The sequence below is a fragment of the Salmo trutta genome, chromosome 40, assembly GCF_901001165.1.
Source record: "Salmo trutta chromosome 40, fSalTru1.1, whole genome shotgun sequence".
NCBI lineage: Eukaryota > Metazoa > Chordata > Actinopteri > Salmoniformes > Salmonidae > Salmo > Salmo trutta.
Genome location: NC_042996.1, coordinates 7,770,093 through 7,793,257, shown reverse-complemented (window position 1 = coordinate 7,793,257; position 23,165 = coordinate 7,770,093). Strand labels below are relative to the sequence as shown.

Below are 23,165 nucleotides of genomic sequence, written 5' to 3'. Positions count from 1 at the left end.
TCTTTCAATAAACCCAAATAGACCTTAATCTTAAATACTCTTCAATGATATAGCAATATATTCATAAAGCCGGATTCACAGTTTCTATGAAACTATCAGATCTAAACCTCATTGATCAGTTATTTATGTTCTAACCAAATCGTCATCAACCAGTAGTTCATACTAACACAATATACTACTATTTTCACAGAAGAGGTCTAGGTACTACAATGTTAACAGATTAACAGGAGAGGTCTAGATACTACAATGTTAACAGATTAACAGGAGAGGTCTAGATACTACAATGTTAACAGATTAATAGGAGAGGTCTAGATACTACAATGTTAACAGATTAACAGAAGAGGTCCAGATACTACAATGTTAACAGATTAACAGGAGAGGTCTAGATACTACAATGTTAACAGATTAACAGGAGAGGTCTAGATACTACAATGTTAACAGATTAACAGGAGAGGTCTAGATACTACAATGTTAACAGATTAACAGGAGAGGTCTAGATACTACAATGTTAACAGATTAACAGGAGAGGTCAAGATACTACAATGTTAACAGATTAACAGGAGAGGTCTAGATACTACAATGTTAACAGATTAACAGTCTAGCCACATGTACTAGATGGTACTCCTTATTTATCTTTCTTGGAGCAGTTTTTAACATGCTTGATTTATAGACTTAGTCTAATGCTATTGAACATTTGATTGAGATGTTGGTCTCTCACCAATGTGATCATTCTTGTATTTTGCTTAAATGCAATACATTTGTCCACATAATATTACAAGTATCACATCTTTAAGATAGAGTCTTCTCTATCTCCAACCCCCTGGTGACAGGGTGAACATCTGGGGACTGTGTTGCTCTATTCTGGGACAAGCAGAACCACCCAGCCCTGTCTATGTAAATCTCAGTTTCACTCCCACAGCTACCAGTCTAACAGTTGAACAGTTTCACTGCCTGAAATACCCTGGACTGGGCCAGATGTGAGGGAGTGGACTGGTTTGAACCTCTATGGTGGAATCAGGGAGAGAGACATAAATGATATGGCACCATGTAATTAATTACAGATAAAAAGGGTATTTTACTTTATATAGATAGCGTATGTAGTGCAGAGGAGGCTGGTGGGAGGAGCAATAGGAGCATGACATCATTGTAATGGCTGGAATGGAATCAATTCAACGATATCAAACACAACATGCATTCCATTTCAGCCATTACGATGAGCCTGTCCGTCCAATAGCTCCTCCCACCAGTAGAGTACATGTGTTTGATGTTTGAAGCATGTTGTCTCATTAACAGATGTAACAGTCAGTAACCTGCTCATCAAAATAGTTATAATGCTAGAAGATCACATCCATTTAAATCAGACATTTGTTTGAGGTCCATATGAGGACTTGTTTTGGGGGGCTTTAGTGATTGTAACTTTGAAGTAATGTTGAGTTCATAACACCTTTTGTTTAACTTCTGTAGATCTTGCTTTGCATATGGACAGGAAGTGTGTTACAAAACTTCAAGTAACTTTTATATATATACACTTAAAGACCATGGCAAATACTATAAGTCATAACCATGATGATGATGATTATGGTCATGTGATCTGAATGATCGCTTTCTAATCATATTGTCACATGTCACAGTTGACCTCATCTAGTGACCATTGTTCCATGTCACTGCCTCTTCCCCCTCAGCACCTGCAGTAGGTCCCAGCTGTAGCAGTACAGTCACTGTGCAGTCTGACTGAGGGAGGTTTTTGTACGGCTCTGTATCACTGTGGACCAAAAGGTGCTACCAAGCCAGTTTGAGTGTACACTCTGACAGTAGTAATCTCCTGCATCTTCAGCCTGGACTCTACTGATGGTCAGAGTGAAGTCACTCCCAGATCCACTGCCACTGAATCTAGATGGAGTCCCAGACTGAAGTGTTGTAGCATAGTAAATAAGGAGTTTAGGAGCTCCTCCAGGTTTCTGTTGGTACCAGGCTAGATAGTTATCATAATACACATCACTGCTGGTTTTACAGTTCAGAGAGACTTGCTGTCCTGGGACAACAGTTTTCACTGCAGGAGTCTGGGTCACAACGTACTGTCCTCTGGCTTCTGAAAAATAAAAAATAAACATTTATATAAATGAAATATTACATATAGTAATGAATAGTTCTGAATAGAAATATTAACGTTGAAATGCTGTACATGTATACACCGTAGATTTCATTCATTTTCAACAATAAATTCTGAAAATTATAACCTTGAAAGCAGAAAACAAGTGTCCAGATGAAGATGGTGATAAAAGTCATGGTTGTTGTGGGTTCTGTTGTCATGAAGGACAGCTCTCAGTCATGAAGTGTTAAACTCACAGGGATATAAATCCTCTTAGAGCAGCGGAGCAGATGTATTATGCAAATGAATGTTTCAAATCTATTTCTGTTTCCAAGTATGCTTCAATGATTAGAGTATTGTATCCTTCATGTCACAGCTTTTATAACATCAAACAGCAACTGTTTACTCAGATAACTAATGTACGGTAACTTCTATGTCACACCACCATTATAGTTTTATTCTGATGATGATCAAATCAAATCAAATTATATTGGTCAAGTACACATGGTAAGCAGATGTTAATGCGAGTGTAGCGAAATGCTTGTGCTTCTAGTTCCAACAGTGCAATAATATCTAACAAGTAATCTAACAAAATCACAACGACTACCTTATACATACACAAATGTAAAGGGATGAATAAGAATATGTACATATAAATATATGGATGAGCGATGGCAGTGTGGCGTAGGCAAGATGCAATCGAATACAGTATATGCATAAGAGATGAGTAATGTAGGACATGTAAACATTATAAAAGTGGCGTTATTTAAAGTGACTAGGGATCCATTTATTAAAGTGGCCAGAGATTGAGTCTGTATGTTGGCAGCAGCTTCTCTATGTTAGTGATGGTTGTTTAACAGTCTGATGGCCTTGAGATAGAAGCTGTTTTTCAGTCTCTTGGTCTCAGCTTTGATGCACCTGTACTGACCTCGCCTTCTGGATGATAGTGGGGTGAACAGGCAGTGGCTCGGGTGGTTGTTGTCCTTGATGATCTTTTTGGTCTTCCTGTGACATCGGGTGGTGTAGGTGTCCTGAAGGGCAGGTAGTTTGCCCCTGGTGATGCGTTGTGCAGACTGCACTACCCTCTGGAGAGCCTTGCGGTTGAGGGCGGTGCAGTTGCCGTACCAGGCTGTGATAAAGCCCGACAGAATGCTCTTGGTTGTGCATCTGTAAAATCAAATCAAAATCAAATGAAATGTATTTATATAGCCCTTCTTACATCAGCTGATATCTCAAAGTGCTGTACAGAAACCCAGCCTAAAACCCCAAACAGCAAGCAATGCAGGTGTAGAAGCACGGTGGCTAGGAAAAACTCCCTAGAAAGGCCAAAACCTAGGAAGAAACCTAGAGAGGAACCAGGCTATGAGGGGTGGGGATGCAGTCTGGGCCAGCAGCCTTGCGAGGGTTAACACATGTAAATGTTTTACTCACATTGGCCACGGAGAAGGAGAGCCCACAGGCTTTGGTAGCGGGCCATGTCAGTGGCACTGTATTGTCCTCAAAGCAAGCAAAGAGATTGTTTAATTTGTCTGGGAGCAAGGCGTCGATGTTCGCAACAGGGCTGGTTTTCTTTTTGTAATCCGTGATTGTGATTGTCTGTAGACCCTGCCACATCAGATATAATGAACTGTCTGTTCACTCATGCTTGGTCTCTCAGATAAGTTCCTCTAATCAGTTAGTGAACAATTCTCTAAACTTAAGCTGGTAGGATTCCTCTGGTAGTGTTGTCTGTCTTCTGTGACTTTACCACCACTGTTAAATCTGATATCAACATGTTTAATAAAGGAATATACAACATGGATCACTATCACTACTGCTGCTGCTGTTGTCTTTCATATGGACAATATGGAGGAATACTAGCAACACTGATCTAATGCTGGACTGTACCTCCAGACTAGGAGAACACCTGATACACAGAGGAAGGAAAAAAGACTCATATCTGGATTTAAGATACAATTCATATTTGTACTACCTAGAAATGTTATTATGAAGTGTTTGTTCTACCTGGAAGATGTTAAAGTGTATTAGTGTTTATTATGATTCTGTATGAGTGATCTTCACTGTAACAGCTGCAGCAACACAACACAGAGAGGTTTTTGTACGAGCAGTAATAGGGATTGTATCACTGTGGTGGACTTTTGGTAGTGGCACCAGACTTGATGTTGGAAGTAAGTAAACACCAAATTAACTGTTTTATTCACGTTTTGATGTCATGTTTCAATTTCTTCATACATTTAGCCTCAATATTAAGAATTTAAAAAAAAAAAACTTTTAAAGATGATTTTTTTTAAATACACACGGCCTTCACATACTATGGTCAATTGGAATATAAATGTTATTACATCTAATCAAATTTGACCTGCATTTTTGAAAGATGGAAGTGATTAGCCTACATTTTAGACTAGTTGTATGAATAAACACACTGCACATAGTCGGAAATGTACAATAAACAGCAGGTTTAAAAAAAATAAACAATAAACACTTTCTTTCAAATGTAGAAGATAAAACAATATTTGGCAAGTATTCATACCATATTACAGTTAGATATTTGAACCACAGTCTAAAGAAATCCAGCTTCCCCAATGGTCAGGAGGTTTTTGTACGAGCAGTAATAGGGATTGTATCACTGTGGAGGACTTTTGGTAGCGGCACCAGACTTGATGTTGGAAGTAAGTAACAAGCTCTCTTCATATTTCTTTCTGATTACATTTTTATTTTACTTTCTTAAATATATTACGATTTTATAAATCTTTATTTTAAAAACATTGCATTTTTCTATTGCTTTTCACTGAGCCTTCTTTCAAATAATATTTTATTCAATCAAAATGTTAAATAGTAGGTGTATTTGTATGTCTGATTTGTTTGAGAGCAGACTTTATAACTCTTAAAGTGTTGATTATTGCATTTATTGTTGCTTTGTGAAAGAGTCTTATGTTTGTATACAACCTCTTGGATTATCTTCATATACTGTAGATGTTCTGAGTATTCTGATCAGAAACAATCCTAAAATATCTGACATACTAGTAACGCTAAAGTTAACCACTTACACTTGACTCATATTGTTCATTAATCTTCTTTGTATATCTATCATATTATGTTTTGTGTTTTCTTCAAACCTTTTACCAGTCTAACTACATTATATTTAGAAGGCATTCCCAAATCAATGTATTTGTATGTCTATTGCTTTTATAAATCTTCTAGACATAGTTGATGCAGTTGAGTTGTTCTGTTTGTTCCAGGTAACAGTGCCCCCACCCTCACCGTCCTGCCCCCCTCTAGTGAGGAACTGTCCAGTACAACAACAGCCACACTGACGTGTCTGGCCAACAAGGGCTTCCCCTCAGACTGGACCATGAGCTGGAAAGTGGACGGGACCAGCCAGAAGCAGGAGGCCAGTCCCGGGGTCCTGGAGAAGGACGGTCTATACAGCTGGAGCAGCACTCTGACTCTCACTGGCCAGGAGTGGACCAAGGCAGGAGAGGTGACCTGTGAAGCCCAGCAGAATTCCCAGACTCCAGTCACCAAGACCCTGAGGAAGGCTGACTGTTCTGGGTAGAACCCCTCAGTCACACACCCCTGTGGAGAGAGGCTGCTGGTTCCTCTGCTTTGACTCTGTTCTGAGATCAGATGTTCTCTGTCTGATTGATCACTGACATGTAGACAAACAGAGGGCTTTGCTTGAGTTCATGTGTCAATCCTCTCTGTAGACTGAGGTTGTATCAGTGTTAGATTTGACATGTTCTGTTTTATTACTATTAGATACTGAAGGAATGTTTGCTTTGAAGCTTTGATGAATAGATGAAAATAAAGATTTCCCTTTGGAACAAATATTTTTTGTCTCTTTCAATAAACCCAAATAGACCTTAATCTTAAATACTCTTCAATGATATAGCAATATATTCATAAAGCCGGATTCACAGTTTCTATGAAACTATCAGATCTAAACCTCATTGATCAGTTATTTATGTTCTAACCAAATCGTCATCAACCAGTAGTTCATACTAACACAATATACTACTATTTTCACAGAAGAGGTCTAGGTACTACAATGTTAACAGATTAACAGGAGAGGTCTAGATACTACAATGTTAACAGATTAACAGGAGAGGTCTAGATACTACAATGTTAACAGATTAACAGGAGAGGTCTAGATACTACAATGTTAACAGATTAACAGAAGAGGTCCAGATACTACAATGTTAACAGATTAACAGGAGAGGTCTAGATACTACAATGTTAACAGATTAACAGGAGAGGTCTAGATACTACAATGTTAACAGATTAACAGGAGAGGTCTAGATACTACAATGTTAACAGATTAACAGGAGAGGTCTAGATACTACAATGTTAACAGATTAACAGGAGAGGTCAAGATACTACAATGTTAACAGATTAACAGGAGAGGTCTAGATACTACAATGTTAACAGATTAACAGTCTAGCCACATGTACTAGATGGTACTCCTTATTTATCTTTCTTGGAGCAGTTTTTAACATGCTTGATTTATAGACTTAGTCTAATGCTATTGAACATTTGATTGAGATGTTGGTCTCTCACCAATGTGATCATTCTTGTATTTTGCTTAAATGCAATACATTTGTCCACATAATATTACAAGTATCACATCTTTAAGATAGAGTCTTCTCTATCTCCAACCCCCTGGTGACAGGGTGAACATCTGGGGACTGTGTTGCTCTATTCTGGGACAAGCAGAACCACCCAGCCCTGTCTATGTAAATCTCAGTTTCACTCCCACAGCTACCAGTCTAACAGTTGAACAGTTTCACTGCCTGAAATACCCTGGACTGGGCCAGATGTGAGGGAGTGGACTGGTTTGAACCTCTATGGTGGAATCAGGGAGAGAGACATAAATGATATGGCACCATGTAATTAATTACAGATAAAAAGGGTATTTTACTTTATATAGATAGCGTATGTAGTGCAGAGGAGGCTGGTGGGAGGAGCAATAGGAGCATGACATCATTGTAATGGCTGGAATGGAATCAATTCAACGATATCAAACACAACATGCATTCCATTTCAGCCATTACGATGAGCCTGTCCGTCCAATAGCTCCTCCCACCAGTAGAGTACATGTGTTTGATGTTTGAAGCATGTTGTCTCATTAACAGATGTAACAGTCAGTAACCTGCTCATCAAAATAGTTATAATGCTAGAAGATCACATCCATTTAAATCAGACATTTGGTTGAGGTCCATATGAGGACTTGTTTTGGGGGGCTTTAGTGATTGTAACTTTGAAGTAATGTTGAGTTCATAACACCTTTTGTTTAACTTCTGTAGATCTTGCTTTGCATATGGACAGGAAGTGTGTTACAAAACTTCAAGTAACTTTTATATATATACACTTAAAGACCATGGCAAATACTATAAGTCATAACCATGATGATGATGATTATGGTCATGTGATCTGAATGATCGCTTTCTAATCATATTGTCACATGTCACAGTTGACCTCATCTAGTGACCATTGTTCCATGTCACTGCCTCTTCCCCCTCAGCACCTGCAGTAGGTCCCAGCTGTAGCAGTACAGTCACTGTGCAGTCTGACTGAGGGAGGTTTTTGTACGGCTCTGTATCACTGTGGACCAAAAGGTGCTACCAAGCCAGTTTGAGTGTACACTCTGACAGTAGTAATCTCCTGCATCTTCAGCCTGGACTCTACTGATGGTCAGAGTGAAGTCACTCCCAGATCCACTGCCACTGAATCTAGATGGAGTCCCAGACTGAAGTGTTGTAGCATAGTAAATAAGGAGTTTAGGAGCTCCTCCAGGTTTCTGTTGGTACCAGGCTAGATAGTTATCATAATACACATCACTGCTGGTTTTACAGTTCAGAGAGACTTGCTGTCCTGGGACAACAGTTTTCACTGCAGGAGTCTGGGTCACAACGTACTGTCCTCTGGCTTCTGAAAAATAAAAAATAAACATTTATATAAATGAAATATTACATATAGTAATGAATAGTTCTGAATAGAAATATTAACGTTGAAATGCTGTACATGTATACACCGTAGATTTCATTCATTTTCAACAATAAATTCTGAAAATTATAACCTTGAAAGCAGAAAACAAGTGTCCAGATGAAGATGGTGATAAAAGTCATGGTTGTTGTGGGTTCTGTTGTCATGAAGGACAGCTCTCAGTCATGAAGTGTTAAACTCACAGGGATATAAATCCTCTTAGAGCAGCGGAGCAGATGTATTATGCAAATGAATGTTTCAAATCTATTTCTGTTTCCAAGTATGCTTCAATGATTAGAGTATTGTATCCTTCATGTCACAGCTTTTATAACATCAAACAGCAACTGTTTACTCAGATAACTAATGTACGGTAACTTCTATGTCACACCACCATTATAGTTTTATTCTGATGATGATCAAATCAAATCAAATTATATTGGTCAAGTACACATGGTAAGCAGATGTTAATGCGAGTGTAGCGAAATGCTTGTGCTTCTAGTTCCAACAGTGCAATAATATCTAACAAGTAATCTAACAAAATCACAACGACTACCTTATACATACACAAATGTAAAGGGATGAATAAGAATATGTACATATAAATATATGGATGAGCGATGGCAGTGTGGCGTAGGCAAGATGCAATCGAATACAGTATATGCATAAGAGATGAGTAATGTAGGACATGTAAACATTATAAAAGTGGCGTTATTTAAAGTGACTAGGGATCCATTTATTAAAGTGGCCAGAGATTGAGTCTGTATGTTGGCAGCAGCTTCTCTATGTTAGTGATGGTTGTTTAACAGTCTGATGGCCTTGAGATAGAAGCTGTTTTTCAGTCTCTTGGTCTCAGCTTTGATGCACCTGTACTGACCTCGCCTTCTGGATGATAGTGGGGTGAACAGGCAGTGGCTCGGGTGGTTGTTGTCCTTGATGATCTTTTTGGTCTTCCTGTGACATCGGGTGGTGTAGGTGTCCTGAAGGGCAGGTAGTTTGCCCCTGGTGATGCGTTGTGCAGACTGCACTACCCTCTGGAGAGCCTTGCGGTTGAGGGCGGTGCAGTTGCCGTACCAGGCTGTGATAAAGCCCGACAGAATGCTCTTGGTTGTGCATCTGTAAAATCAAATCAAAATCAAATGAAATGTATTTATATAGCCCTTCTTACATCAGCTGATATCTCAAAGTGCTGTACAGAAACCCAGCCTAAAACCCCAAACAGCAAGCAATGCAGGTGTAGAAGCACGGTGGCTAGGAAAAACTCCCTAGAAAGGCCAAAACCTAGGAAGAAACCTAGAGAGGAACCAGGCTATGAGGGGTGGGGATGCAGTCTGGGCCAGCAGCCTTGCGAGGGTTAACACATGTAAATGTTTTACTCACATTGGCCACGGAGAAGGAGAGCCCACAGGCTTTGGTAGCGGGCCATGTCAGTGGCACTGTATTGTCCTCAAAGCAAGCAAAGAGATTGTTTAATTTGTCTGGGAGCAAGGCGTCGATGTTCGCAACAGGGCTGGTTTTCTTTTTGTAATCCGTGATTGTGATTGTCTGTAGACCCTGCCACATCAGATATAATGAACTGTCTGTTCACTCATGCTTGGTCTCTCAGATAAGTTCCTCTAATCAGTTAGTGAACAATTCTCTAAACTTAAGCTGGTAGGATTCCTCTGGTAGTGTTGTCTGTCTTCTGTGACTTTACCACCACTGTTAAATCTGATATCAACATGTTTAATAAAGGAATATACAACATGGATCACTATCACTACTGCTGCTGCTGTTGTCTTTCATATGGACAATATGGAGGAATACTAGCAACACTGATCTAATGCTGGACTGTACCTCCAGACTAGGAGAACACCTGATACACAGAGGAAGGAAAAAAGACTCATATCTGGATTTAAGATACAATTCATATTTGTACTACCTAGAAATGTTATTATGAAGTGTTTGTTCTACCTGGAAGATGTTAAAGTGTATTAGTGTTTATTATGATTCTGTATGAGTGATCTTCACTGTAACAGCTGCAGCAACACAACACAGAGAGGTTTTTGTACGAGCAGTAATAGGGATTGTATCACTGTGGTGGACTTTTGGTAGTGGCACCAGACTTGATGTTGGAAGTAAGTAAACACCAAATTAACTGTTTTATTCACGTTTTGATGTCATGTTTCAATTTCTTCATACATTTAGCCTCAATATTAAGAATTTAAAAAAAAAAAACTTTTAAAGATGATTTTTTTTAAATACACACGGCCTTCACATACTATGGTCAATTGGAATATAAATGTTATTACATCTAATCAAATTTGACCTGCATTTTTGAAAGATGGAAGTGATTAGCCTACATTTTAGACTAGTTGTATGAATAAACACACTGCACATAGTCGGAAATGTACAATAAACAGCAGGTTTAAAAAAAATAAACAATAAACACTTTCTTTCAAATGTAGAAGATAAAACAATATTTGGCAAGTATTCATACCATATTACAGTTAGATATTTGAACCACAGTCTAAAGAAATCCAGCTTCCCCAATGGTCAGGAGGTTTTTGTACGAGCAGTAATAGGGATTGTATCACTGTGGAGGACTTTTGGTAGCGGCACCAGACTTGATGTTGGAAGTAAGTAACAAGCTCTCTTCATATTTCTTTCTGATTACATTTTTATTTTACTTTCTTAAATATATTACGATTTTATAAATCTTTATTTTAAAAACATTGCATTTTTCTATTGCTTTTCACTGAGCCTTCTTTCAAATAATATTTTATTCAATCAAAATGTTAAATAGTAGGTGTATTTGTATGTCTGATTTGTTTGAGAGCAGACTTTATAACTCTTAAAGTGTTGATTATTGCATTTATTGTTGCTTTGTGAAAGAGTCTTATGTTTGTATACAACCTCTTGGATTATCTTCATATACTGTAGATGTTCTGAGTATTCTGATCAGAAACAATCCTAAAATATCTGACATACTAGTAACGCTAAAGTTAACCACTTACACTTGACTCATATTGTTCATTAATCTTCTTTGTATATCTATCATATTATGTTTTGTGTTTTCTTCAAACCTTTTACCAGTCTAACTACATTATATTTAGAAGGCATTTCCAAATCAATGTATTTGTATGTCTATTGCTTTTATAAATCTTCTAGACATAGTTGATGCAGTTGAGTTGTTCTGTTTGTTCCAGGTAACAGTGCCCCCACCCTCACCGTCCTGCCCCCCTCTAGTGAGGAACTGTCCAGTACAACAACAGCCACACTGACGTGTCTGGCCAACAAGGGCTTCCCCTCAGACTGGACCATGAGCTGGAAAGTGGACGGGACCAGCCAGAAGCAGGAGGCCAGTCCCGGGGTCCTGGAGAAGGACGGTCTATACAGCTGGAGCAGCACTCTGACTCTCACTGGCCAGGAGTGGACCAAGGCAGGAGAGGTGACCTGTGAAGCCCAGCAGAATTCCCAGACTCCAGTCACCAAGACCCTGAGGAAGGCTGACTGTTCTGGGTAGAACCCCTCAGTCACACACCCCTGTGGAGAGAGGCTGCTGGTTCCTCTGCTTTGACTCTGTTCTGAGATCAGATGTTCTCTGTCTGATTGATCACTGACATGTAGACAAACAGAGGGCTTTGCTTGAGTTCATGTGTCAATCCTCTCTGTAGACTGAGGTTGTATCAGTGTTAGATTTGACGTGTTCTGTTTTATTACTATTAGATACTGAAGGAATGTTTGCTTTGAAGCTTTGATGAATAGATGAAAATAAAGATTTCCCTTTGGAACAAATATTTTTTGTCTCTTTCAATAAACCCAAATAGACCTTAATCTTAAATACTCTTCAATGATATAGCAATATATTCATAAAGCCGGATTCACAGTTTCTATGAAACTATCAGATCTAAACCTCATTGATCAGTTATTTATGTTCTAACCAAATCGTCATCAACCAGTAGTTCATACTAACACAATATACTACTATTTTCACAGAAGAGGTCTAGGTACTACAATGTTAACAGATTAACAGGAGAGGTCTAGATACTACAATGTTAACAGATTAACAGGAGAGGTCTAGATACTACAATGTTAACAGATTAACAGGAGAGGTCTAGATACTACAATGTTAACAGATTAACAGAAGAGGTCCAGATACTACAATGTTAACAGATTAACAGGAGAGGTCTAGATACTACAATGTTAACAGATTAACAGGAGAGGTCTAGATACTACAATGTTAACAGATTAACAGGAGAGGTCTAGATACTACAATGTTAACAGATTAACAGGAGAGGTCTAGATACTACAATGTTAACAGATTAACAGGAGAGGTCAAGATACTACAATGTTAACAGATTAACAGGAGAGGTCTAGATACTACAATGTTAACAGATTAACAGTCTAGCCACATGTACTAGATGGTACTCCTTATTTATATTTCTTGGAGCAGTTTTTAACATGCTTGATTTATAGACTTAGTCTAATGCTATTGAACATTTGATTGAGATGTTGGTCTCTCACCAATGTGATCATTCTTGTATTTTGCTTAAATGCAATACATTTGTCCACATAATATTACAAGTATCACATCTTTAAGATAGAGTCTTCTCTATCTCCAACCCCCTGGTGACAGGGTGAACATCTGGGGACTGTGTTGCTCTATTCTGGGACAAGCAGAACCACCCAGCCCTGTCTATGTAAATCTCAGTTTCACTCCCACAGCTACCAGTCTAACAGTTGAACAGTTTCACTGCCTGAAATACCCTGGACTGGGCCAGATGTGAGGGAGTGGACTGGTTTGAACCTCTATGGTGGAATCAGGGAGAGAGACATAAATGATATGGCACCATGTAATTAATTACAGATAAAATGGATATTATACTTTATGTAGATAGCGTATGTAGTGCAGAGGAGGCTGGTGGGAGGAGCAATAGGAGCATGACATCATTGTAATGGCTGGAATGGAATCAATTCAACGATATCAAACACAACATGCATTCCATTTCAGCCATTACGATGAGCCTGTCCGTCCAATAGCTCCTCCCACCAGTAGAGTACATGTGTCTGATGTTTGAAGCATGTTGTCTCATTAACAGATGTAACAGTCAGTAACCTGCTCATCAAAATAGTTATAATGCTAGAAGATCACATCCATTTAAATCAGACATTTGTTTGAGGTCCATATGAGGACTTGTTTTGGGGGACTTTAGTGATTGTAACTTTGAAGTAATGTTGAGTTCATAACACCTTTTGTTTAACTTCTGTAGATCTTGCTTTGCATATGGACAGGAAGTGTGTTACAAAACTTCAAGTAACTTTTATATATATACACTTAAAGACCATGGCAAATACTATAAGTCATAACCATGATGATGATGATTATGGTCATGTGATCTGAATGATCGCTTTCTAATCATATTGTCACATGTCACAGCTGACCTCATCTAGTGACCATTGTTCCATGTCACTGCCTCTTCCCCCTCAGCACCTGCAGTAGGTCCCAGCTGTAGCAGTACAGTCACTGTGCAGTCTGACTGAGGGAGGTTTTTGTACGGCTCTGTATCACTGTGGACCAAAAGGTGCTACCAAGCCAGTTTGAGTGTACACTCTGACAGTAGTAATCTCCTGCATCTTCCGCCTGGACTCTACTGATGGTCAGAGTGAAGTCACTCCCAGATCCACTGCCACTGAATCTAGATGGAGTCCCAGACTGAAGTGTTGTAGCATAGTAAATAAGGAGTTTAGGAGCTCCTCCAGGTTTCTGTTGATACCAGGCTAGACGGTTATTGTTAAACACATTACTGCTGGTTTTACAGTTCAGAGAGACTTGCTGTCCTGGGACAACAGTTTTCACTGCAGGAGTCTGGGTCACAACGTACTGTCCTCTGGCTTCTGAAAAATAAAAAATAAACATTTATATAAATGAAATATTACATATAGTAATGAATAGTTCTGAATAGAAATATTAACGTTGAAATGCTGTACATGTATACACCGTAGATTTCATTCATTTTCAACAATAAATTCAGAAAATTATAACCTTGAAAGCAGAAAACAAGTGTCCAGATGAAGATGGTGATAAAAGTCATGGTTGTTGTGGGTTCTGTTGTCATGAAGGACAGCTCTCAGTCATGAAGTGTTAAACTCACAGGGATATAAATCCTCTTAGAGCAGCGGAGCAGATGTATTATGCAAATGAATGTTTCAAATCTATTTCTGTTTCCAAGTATGCTTCAATGATTAGAGTATTGTATCCTTCATGTCACAGCTTTTATAACATCAAACAGCAACTGTTTACTCAGATAACTAATGTACGGTAACTTCTATGTCACACCACCATTATAGTTTTATTCTGATGATGATCAAATCAAATCAAATTGTATTGGTCACGTACACATGGTAAGCAGATGTTAATGCGAGTGTAGCGAAATGCTTGTGCTTCTAGTTCCAACAGTGCAATAATATCTAACAAGTAATCTAACAAAATCACAACAACTACCTTATACATACACAAATGTAAAGGGATGAATAAGAATATGTACATATAAATATATGGATGAGCGATGGCAGTGTGGCGTAGGCAAGATGCAATCGAATACAGTATATGCATAAGAGATGAGTAATGTAGGACATGTAAACATTATAAAAGTGGCGTTATTTAAAGTGACTAGGGATCCATTTATTAAAGTGGCCAGAGATTGAGTCTGTATGTTGGCAGCAGCTTCTCTATGTTAGTGATGGTTGTTTAACAGTCTGATGGCCTTGAGATAGAAGCTGTTTTTCAGTCTCTTGGTCTCAGCTTTGATGCACCTGTACTGACCTCGCCTTCTGGATGATAGTGGGGTGAACAGGCAGTGGCTCGGGTGGTTGTTGTCCTTGATGATCTTTTTGGTCTTCCTGTGACATCGGGTGGTGTAGGTGTCCTGAAGGGCAGGTAGTTTGCCCCTGGTGATGCGTTGTGCAGACTGCACTACCCTCTGGAGAGCCTTGCGGTTGAGGGCGGTGCAGTTGCCGTACCAGGCTGTGATAAAGCCCGACAGAATGCTCTTGGTTGTGCATCTGTAAAATCAAATCAAAATCAAATCAAATGTATTTATATAGCCCTTCTTACATCAGCTGATATCTCAAAGTGCTGTACAGAAACCCAGCCTAAAACCCCAAACAGCAAGCAATGCAGGTGTAGAAGCACGGTGGCTAGGAAAAACTCCCTAGAAAGGCCAAAACCTAGGAAGAAACCTAGAGAGGAACCAGGCTATGAGGGGTGGCCAGTCTCTTCTGGCTGTGCCGGGTGGAGATTATAACAGAACATGGCCAAGATGTTCAAATGTTCATAAATGACCAGCATGGTCAAATAATAATAATCACAGTAGTTGTCGAGGGTGCAACAAGTCAGCACCTCAAGAGTAAATGTCAGTTGGCTTTTAATAGCCGAACATTGAGAGTATCTCTACCGCTCCTGCTGTCTCTAGAGAGTTGAAAACAGCAGGTCTGGGACAGGTAGCACGTCCGGTGAACAGGTCAGGATTCCATAGCCGGAGGCAGAACAGTTGAAACTGGAGCAGCAGCTCGGCCAGGTGGCCTGGGGACAGCAAGGAGTCATCATGCCAGGTAGTCCCGAGGCAAGGTCCTAGGTCTCAGGTCCTCCGAGAGAGAGAGAGAAAGAAAGAAAGAAAGAAAGAAAGAAAGAAAGAAAGAAAGAAAGAAAGAAAGAAAGAAAGAGAGAATTAGAGAGAGCATACTTAAATTCACACAGGACACCAGATAAGACAGGAGAAATACTCCAGATACGTAGAACAGACTGACCCTAGCCCCCCGACACATAAACTACTGCAGCATAAATACTAGAGGCTTAGACAGGAGGGGTCAGGAGACACTGTTGCCCCTTCCGATGATACCTCCGGACAGGACCAAACAGGCAGGATATAACTCCACCCACTTTGCCAAAGCACAGCCCCCACACCACTAGAGTGATATCTTCAACCACCAACTTACCGTCCTGAGACAAGGCCGAGTATAGCCCACAAAGATCTCCGCCATGGCACAACCCAAGGGGGGGCGCCAACCCAGACAGGAAGTTCACGTCAGTGACTCAACCCACTCAAGTGACGCACCCCTCCTAGGGACGGCATGGAAGAACACCAATAAGCCAGTGACTCAGCCCCTGTAATAGGGTTAGAGGCAGAGAATCCCAGTGGAGAGAGGGGAACCGGCCAGGCAGAGACAGCAAGGGCGGTTCGTTGCTCCAGAGCCTTTCCGTTCACCTTCCCACTCCTGGGCCAGACTACACTCAATCATATGACCTACTGAAGAGATGAGTCTTCAGTAAAGACTTAAAGGTTGAGACCGAGTCTGCGTCTCTCACATGGGTAGGCAGACCATTCCATAAAAATGGAGCTCTATAGGAGAAAGCCCTGCCTCCAGCTGTTTGCTTAGAAATTCTAGGGACAATTAGGAGCCCTGCGTCTTGTGACCATAGCGTACGTGTAGGTATGTACAGCAGGACCAAATCGGAAAGATAGGTAGGAGCAAGCTCATGTAATGCTTTATAGGTTAGCAGTAAAACCTTGAAATCAGCCCTTGCCTTAACAGGAAGCCAGTGTAGGGAGGCTAGCACTGGAGTAATATGATCAATTTTTTTGGTTCTAGTCAGGATTCTAGCAGCCGTATTTAGCACTAACTGAAGTTTATTTAGTGCTTTATCCGGGTAGCCGGAAAGTAGAGCATTGCAGTAGTCCAACCTAGAAGTAACAAAAGCATGGATTCATTTTCTGCATCATTTTTGGACAGAAAGTTTCTGATTTTTGCAATGTTACGTAGATGGAAAAAAGCTGTCCTTGAAACAGTCTTGATATGTTCTTCAAAAGAGAGATCATGGTCCAGAGTAACGCCGAGGTCCTTCACAGTTTTATTTGAGACGACTGTACAACCATCAAGATTAATTGTCAGATTCAACAGAAGATCTCTTTGTTTCTTGGGACCTAGAACAAGCATCTCTGTTTTGTCCGAGTTTAAAAGTAGAACATTTGCAGCCATCCACTTCCTTATGTCTGAAACACAGGCTTCTAGCGAGTGCAATTTTGGGGCTTCACCATGTTTCATTGAAATGTACAGCTGTGTGTCATCCGCATAGCAGTGAAATTTAACACTATGTTTTCGAATGACATCCCCAAGAGGTAAAATATATAGTGAAAACAATAGTGGTCCTAAAACGGAACCTTGAGGAACACAGAAATGTACAGTTGATTTGTCAGAGGACAAACCACGAGGACAGATGCAGAGCCTCGGTCTGACGCCATTAAAAAGTAAAAAGTTGAGTGTTTTTGGTTACAAGCCAAATTTCTTCAGCCTCCTGAGGTTGAAGAGGCGCTGTTCCGCCTTCTTCACCACGCTGTCTGCAATGATGCTACAAGCTTGGCAGAGCTGTATTTGGGGAGTATCTCCCATTCTTCTCTGCAGATCCTCTCAAGCTCTGTCAGGTTGGATGGGGAGCGTCGCTGCACAACTATTTTCAGGTCTCTCCAGAGATGTTTGATTGGAATCAAGTCCGGGCTCTGGCTGGCCACTCAAGGACATTCAGAGACTTGTCCCGAAGCCACTCCTGTGTTGTCTTCTCTGTGTGCTTAGGTTTGTTGTCCTGCTGGAAGGGGAAACTTCGCCCCAGTCTGAGGTTCTGAGCACTTTGGAGCAGGATTTCATCAAGGATCTCTCTGTACTTTGCTCTGTTCATCTTTCCCTCGATCCTGACTAGTCTCGCAATCCCTGCCGCTGAAAAACATCCCCTCAGCATGATACTGCCACAACCATGCTTCACCGTAGGGATGGTGCCAGCTTTCCTCCAGACGTAACGTTTGGCATTCAGATGGTACTCCTTATTTATCTTTCTTGGAGTAGTTTTTAACATGCTTGATTTATAGACTAAGTCTAATGCTATTGAACATTTGATTGAGATGTCGGACTCTCACCAATGTGATCGTTCTTGTATTTTGCTTAAATGCAATACATTTGTCCACATAATATTACAAGTATCACATCTTTAAGATAGAGTCTTCTCTACCTCCAACCCCCTGGTGACAGGGTGAACATCTGGGGACTGTAGATGGTAGATGGTACTAGTAGTAGTAGATGGTACTCCTTATTTATCTTTCTTGGAACAGTTTTTTACCTGCTTGATTTATAGATTTATAAAGGCTGTAATCTACAGATGTACAGTTAGAGTCGGAAGTTTACATACACTTAGGTTGGAGTCATTAAAACTTGTTTTTCAACCACTCCACAAATTTCTTGTTAACAAACTATAGTTTTGGCAAGTCGGTTAGGACATCTACTTTGTGCATGACACAAGTAATTTTTCCAACAATTGTTTACAGACAGATTATTTCACTTATAATTCACTGTATCACAATTCCAGTGGGTCAGAAGTTTACATACACTAAGTTGACTGTACATTTAAACAGCTTGGAAAATTCCAGAAAATGATGTCATGGCTTTAGAAGCTTCTGATAGGCTAATTTACATCACTTGAGTCAATTGGAGATATACCTGTGGATGTATTTCAAGGTCTACCTTCAAACTCACTGCCTCTTTGCTTGACATCATGGGAAAATCAAAAGAAATCAGCCAAGACCTCAGAAAAACAATTGTAGACCTCCACAAGTCTGGTTCATCCTTGGGAGCAATTTCCAAACACCTGAAGGTACCACGTTCATCTGTACAAACAATAGTACACAAGTATAAACACCATGGGACCACGCAGCCGTCATACCGCTCAGGAAGGAGACGCGTTCTGTCTCCAAGAGATGAATGTACTTGGCGCGAAAAGTGCAAATCAATCCCAGAACAACAGCAAAGGATCTTGTGAAGATGCTGGAGGAACAGGTATAAAAGTATCTATATCCACAGTAAAACAAGTCCTATATCGACATAACACGAAAGGCCACTCAGCAAGGAAGAATTCACTGCTCCAAAACCGCCATAAAAAAGCCAGACTACGGTTTGCAACTGCACATGGGGACAAAGATCATACTTTTTGGAGAAATGTCCTCTGGTCTGATGAAACAAAAATATAACTGTTTGGCCATAACGACCATCATTATGTTTGGAGGAAAAAGGGGAGGCTTGCAAGCCGAAGAACAACATCCCAAACGTGAAGGACGGTGGTGGCAGCTTCATGTTGTGGGGTTGCTTTGCTGCAGGAGGGACTGGTGCACTTCACAAAATAGATGGCATCATAAGGAAGGAAACTTATGTGGATATATTGAAGCAACATCTCAAGACATCAGTCAGGAAGTTAAAGCTTGGTCACAAATGGGTCTTCCAAGTGGACAATGACCCCAAGCATACTTCCAAAGTTGTGGCAAAATGGCTTAAGAACAACAAAGTCAAGGTATTGGAGTGGTCATCACAAAGCCCTGACCTCAATCTCATAGAAAATGTGTGGGCAGAACTGAAAAAGCGTGTGCGAGCAATGAGGCCTGCAAACCTGACTCAGTTACACCTGCTCTGTCAGAATAAATGGGCCAAAATTCACCCAACTTATTGTGGGAAGCTTGTGGAAGGCTGCCCGAAACGTTTGACCCAAGTTAAACAATTTAAAGGCAATGCTACCAAATACTCTTTGAGTGTATGTAAAGTTCTAACCCACTGGGAATATGATGTAAGAAATAAAAGCTGAAATATATCATTCTCTCTACTATTATTCTGACATTCCACATTCTTAAAATAAAGTGGTGATCTTAACTGACCTAAGACAGGGAATTTTTACAAGGATTAAATGTCAGGAATTGTGAAAACTTAGTTTAAATGTATTTGGCTAAGGTGTATGTAAACTTCAGACATCAACTGTAGGACCTTCATTTGATCACCCTATTGCAGGAGAACTGTCCTGCAATGCAGGAAATGTAAAACATTTAGTGTATTTAAGGTTTAAAATAGTTTCTGACATTTGTAATTTCCACCTTGAAATTTCAGACTTGATTTTCCTTGATGAAAAACGCATCATCCCCTACAAAAATGTAAATTAATTATCATCCCCATTATAATTCACATTTCCTGTTACTGTTGGATTATTTTCCTTCTGTAGTAAACTGGCTCAAATTAAGAATGCTATTGAACATTTCATCAATATCTTGGACACTCACCAATGTGACCACACCTGTATTTAGCAAACCCCTGGGGACAGAGTAAACATCTGGTAACAGTGCTGCTCTATTATGGAACAAGCAGAACCACCCAGCCCTGTCTATGTAAATCTCAGTTTCACTCCCACAGCTACCAGTTTAGCAGTTGAACAGTTTCACTGCCTGAAATACCTTGGACTGGGCCAGATGTGGAGACAAGGGGTGGAGATGACTCAGTGGATGATTATACCGTCAACCAATTTCAGTCACATTGTGGTGATTATTATAGAAATGATACTCAGCATTGCAAAAATAGCCAGGAATCAAAGTTTATCGATCTAAACTCTTTTCCCTAGGTTAACAAGAGGTGAATATTTCTGCTGGAATTTTGATTCCTTTGCATATGCTGCCCTCTACTGTGGTTTTCTGTGACCTTTGTCCTATTTTTTTGTCCCTTTTTCAACCATATTTATCAGAAGCCCGGGCTGTCTATTCAGACATAAGTTAAACGTGACAAACACTAACTGGCACATTGTGTGAGGTGTCAAGACGATGGAATAGGAGGAATCCCATGGCATGGACGTTACCATACGTATGGAAAATATTCCTGGCTTGGTTCGCACAGAGCCTACCTCGCCCCCACCTCACTAGTGGAACACGCTAGTTAAATGGCCTTCCAAGGTATGCCCCTCTCCCCTGCCCCTCCCCCTTGATGAATGGTTGTTTTTTTCAAGCGACGACTTCATTGCGCAAATGTGTTTAATTAGCGGAAGGGGCTTTAATGAAGGCTGATTGTTGTGTGTGTGTGTGTGTGTGTGTGTGTGTGTGTGTGTGTGTGTGTGTGTGTGTGTGTGTGTGTGTGTGTGTGTGTGTGTGTGTGTGTGTGTGTGTGTGTGTGTGTGTTGCAGATGGAGGATGGAGATGACCAATGTTTGAGAGGGATGCACTCATTCCAGCCGGGGACAACGGGTTACCATTTAACAGCACCTGAGAGAAGGAGATATCTTCGGTCCATGAACTGGGAGACTATATTTAGCATTCAGAATCTATTTGGCGCAGATACAGTAGCCTGTTTAATCTCTTCCACGACTAAACACTGTAAACCAATGCTATTTCTGGAAAATATGTATAAAACTTTGGGGTCAGTGCCATTTGCAGCAAACTATCAGAGGGGAAAGTATATGAATCTGTCCAGGAAGCCCAAGATGGAGGATATACCATGATATAGTGGTGGTGCTATGACATCAAACTGAGACCTTCACCTTGGCTAATGGTTCCATGTTGTTAATGGCAATCAGGCCATTAAACCCATTACCCTTTACAAACTCTTTAGCTCTATTTGGTTTCCCATTGGCTATCAAAATCAACTCCGGTCTAATTCCAATTAAAACATTGTTCACAAAATGGCTGAAGCGTATCGCAAGTGTAGAGGGGGTCCAAAAGGGACTGTTGTTGTAATCTCTTTGTAAATTACTCAGATGTTACCAAAAATGGAAGCTAGCATGACAAACTAACTGAAACTATAGCATGCTAGCTAACCAAATACATTGTTAAGTTTATTTTGGTCTCATAATGACAGTGGAGGATGCTGAGGGGAGAACGGCTCATAATAATGGCTGGAATGGAGTTAATGGAATGTTATCATGTTTTTGATACCATTCCATTAACTCCATTCCAGCCATTATCATGAGCCATCCTCCCTTCAGCAGCCTCCATTGCATGAAGACAGTTTGGAAGAATTACAACAATCGGCTCAATTTACATTTAAAAGCTAACGATCGCTAATGTCTATGGGAAGGCTAGGGGACATGCCTCTCCTTCGACGCCATATCATTTGTAGCAACATTTCTGCTGGAACATTTGTCATTCAGCAGACACTCTTACCCAGAGTGACTTACAAAATGTATGAATGTGAATTCATACATTTTAAACTTTTGTTTATTTTTATACTGGAATCAAACACACAACCATGGCGTTGCAAGCACCATTGTCTACCAACTGAGCTACACGGGACTTCTAATTTGCATGGATTTTGCAGGATATTATGGGATTAGTCGGGCTATAGTCAACAAAGCAATTATATAGCCTAATTTAGGACGTGTAACCAGTTGTGTTTCGTTATCTAATTCAGTTTATCAGATTCAGAGCACACATCTAGTACATTTCCAGTTGCGTTAGTTTCTATTGCCATCCAATCCCATTCCAAGTGCCATAAAGTACAGTAGTCCATACAGGTCCTGGACTGATATTGGTTCATAAAATGGCTGTCAACCACTTGCCTTATCTCAGCAGAATATCATACATGCGAGTGCATGTGTCTTTATTGGGATGATATTCACAAAATACAGGACATACCAGAATAGTGGACTTTCTTGCCGGCTCGTTGATGCTACAAATCAACCAGAGTAGGTACTAAAATCCTGACAAGTGATTCCTCCACACCGAGAGAGGGGGTGCCTGGGTGGTTTCTGAGTCCTAGCCATCATTAACACCTCTGCCCCTGACCATAGAGCGAGAGGATGCGGCACTCACCATAGTGACATGGAGCTCTGGTGACCACGCAGGTGGAAGGAATCCCCGAAATAAACAGATAAATAAGACAGAAAGAGGGGGGCTGCGGATGCAGATAACACCACGACACAACGTCTCCGTCAACAAGATTTACGGTGAAGTGGGGGTACGGAGGGGGGTGTGTGGGGAAGGTGGGTTAACAGCCAGTAGTAAATAACTGGGGGAGGGTTGCCTCGTAGGGAGAAACAAGGGAGAACGGGAGGAGAGAGAAAAAGAGAAAGAGAGAGAGAAAGAGAGGAAGAGAGAGAGCAAGAAAGGGAGGTAGATAAAGCCTGAACCGGCATCATGAGCTGTGCACTGCCCTACGACTCCTTGCCCGCTCGGCTGAGCCCCAGGCGAGCGGTGGACTGGGAACGTGAGCAGCTAGCGGCGCGGAGGCTCTCCTCTCCCAGGAGGCTGAGCCTCCTCAACCCTTCTACTGGGCT

The 23,165-nt window shown here is 40.6% G+C and overlaps 2 gene segments (V, D, J or C); both read left to right on the top strand.

The window, feature by feature from the left end:
* Nucleotides 1-2,760: 2,760 nt before the first annotated feature.
* LOC115180128 (Ig kappa-b4 chain C region-like) lies at nt 2,761-5,917 on the top strand. The segment is given in 3 exon segments: nt 2,761-2,773; nt 4,546-4,758; nt 5,329-5,917. Coding segments are annotated over 3 exon segments (543 nt in total).
* A 2,771-nt stretch (nt 5,918-8,688) lies between these two features.
* Nucleotides 8,689-11,845, top strand: LOC115180127 (Ig kappa-b4 chain C region-like). The segment is given in 3 exon segments: nt 8,689-8,701; nt 10,474-10,686; nt 11,257-11,845. Coding segments are annotated over 3 exon segments (543 nt in total).
* The last annotated feature ends 11,320 nt before the right edge of the window (nt 11,846-23,165 follow it).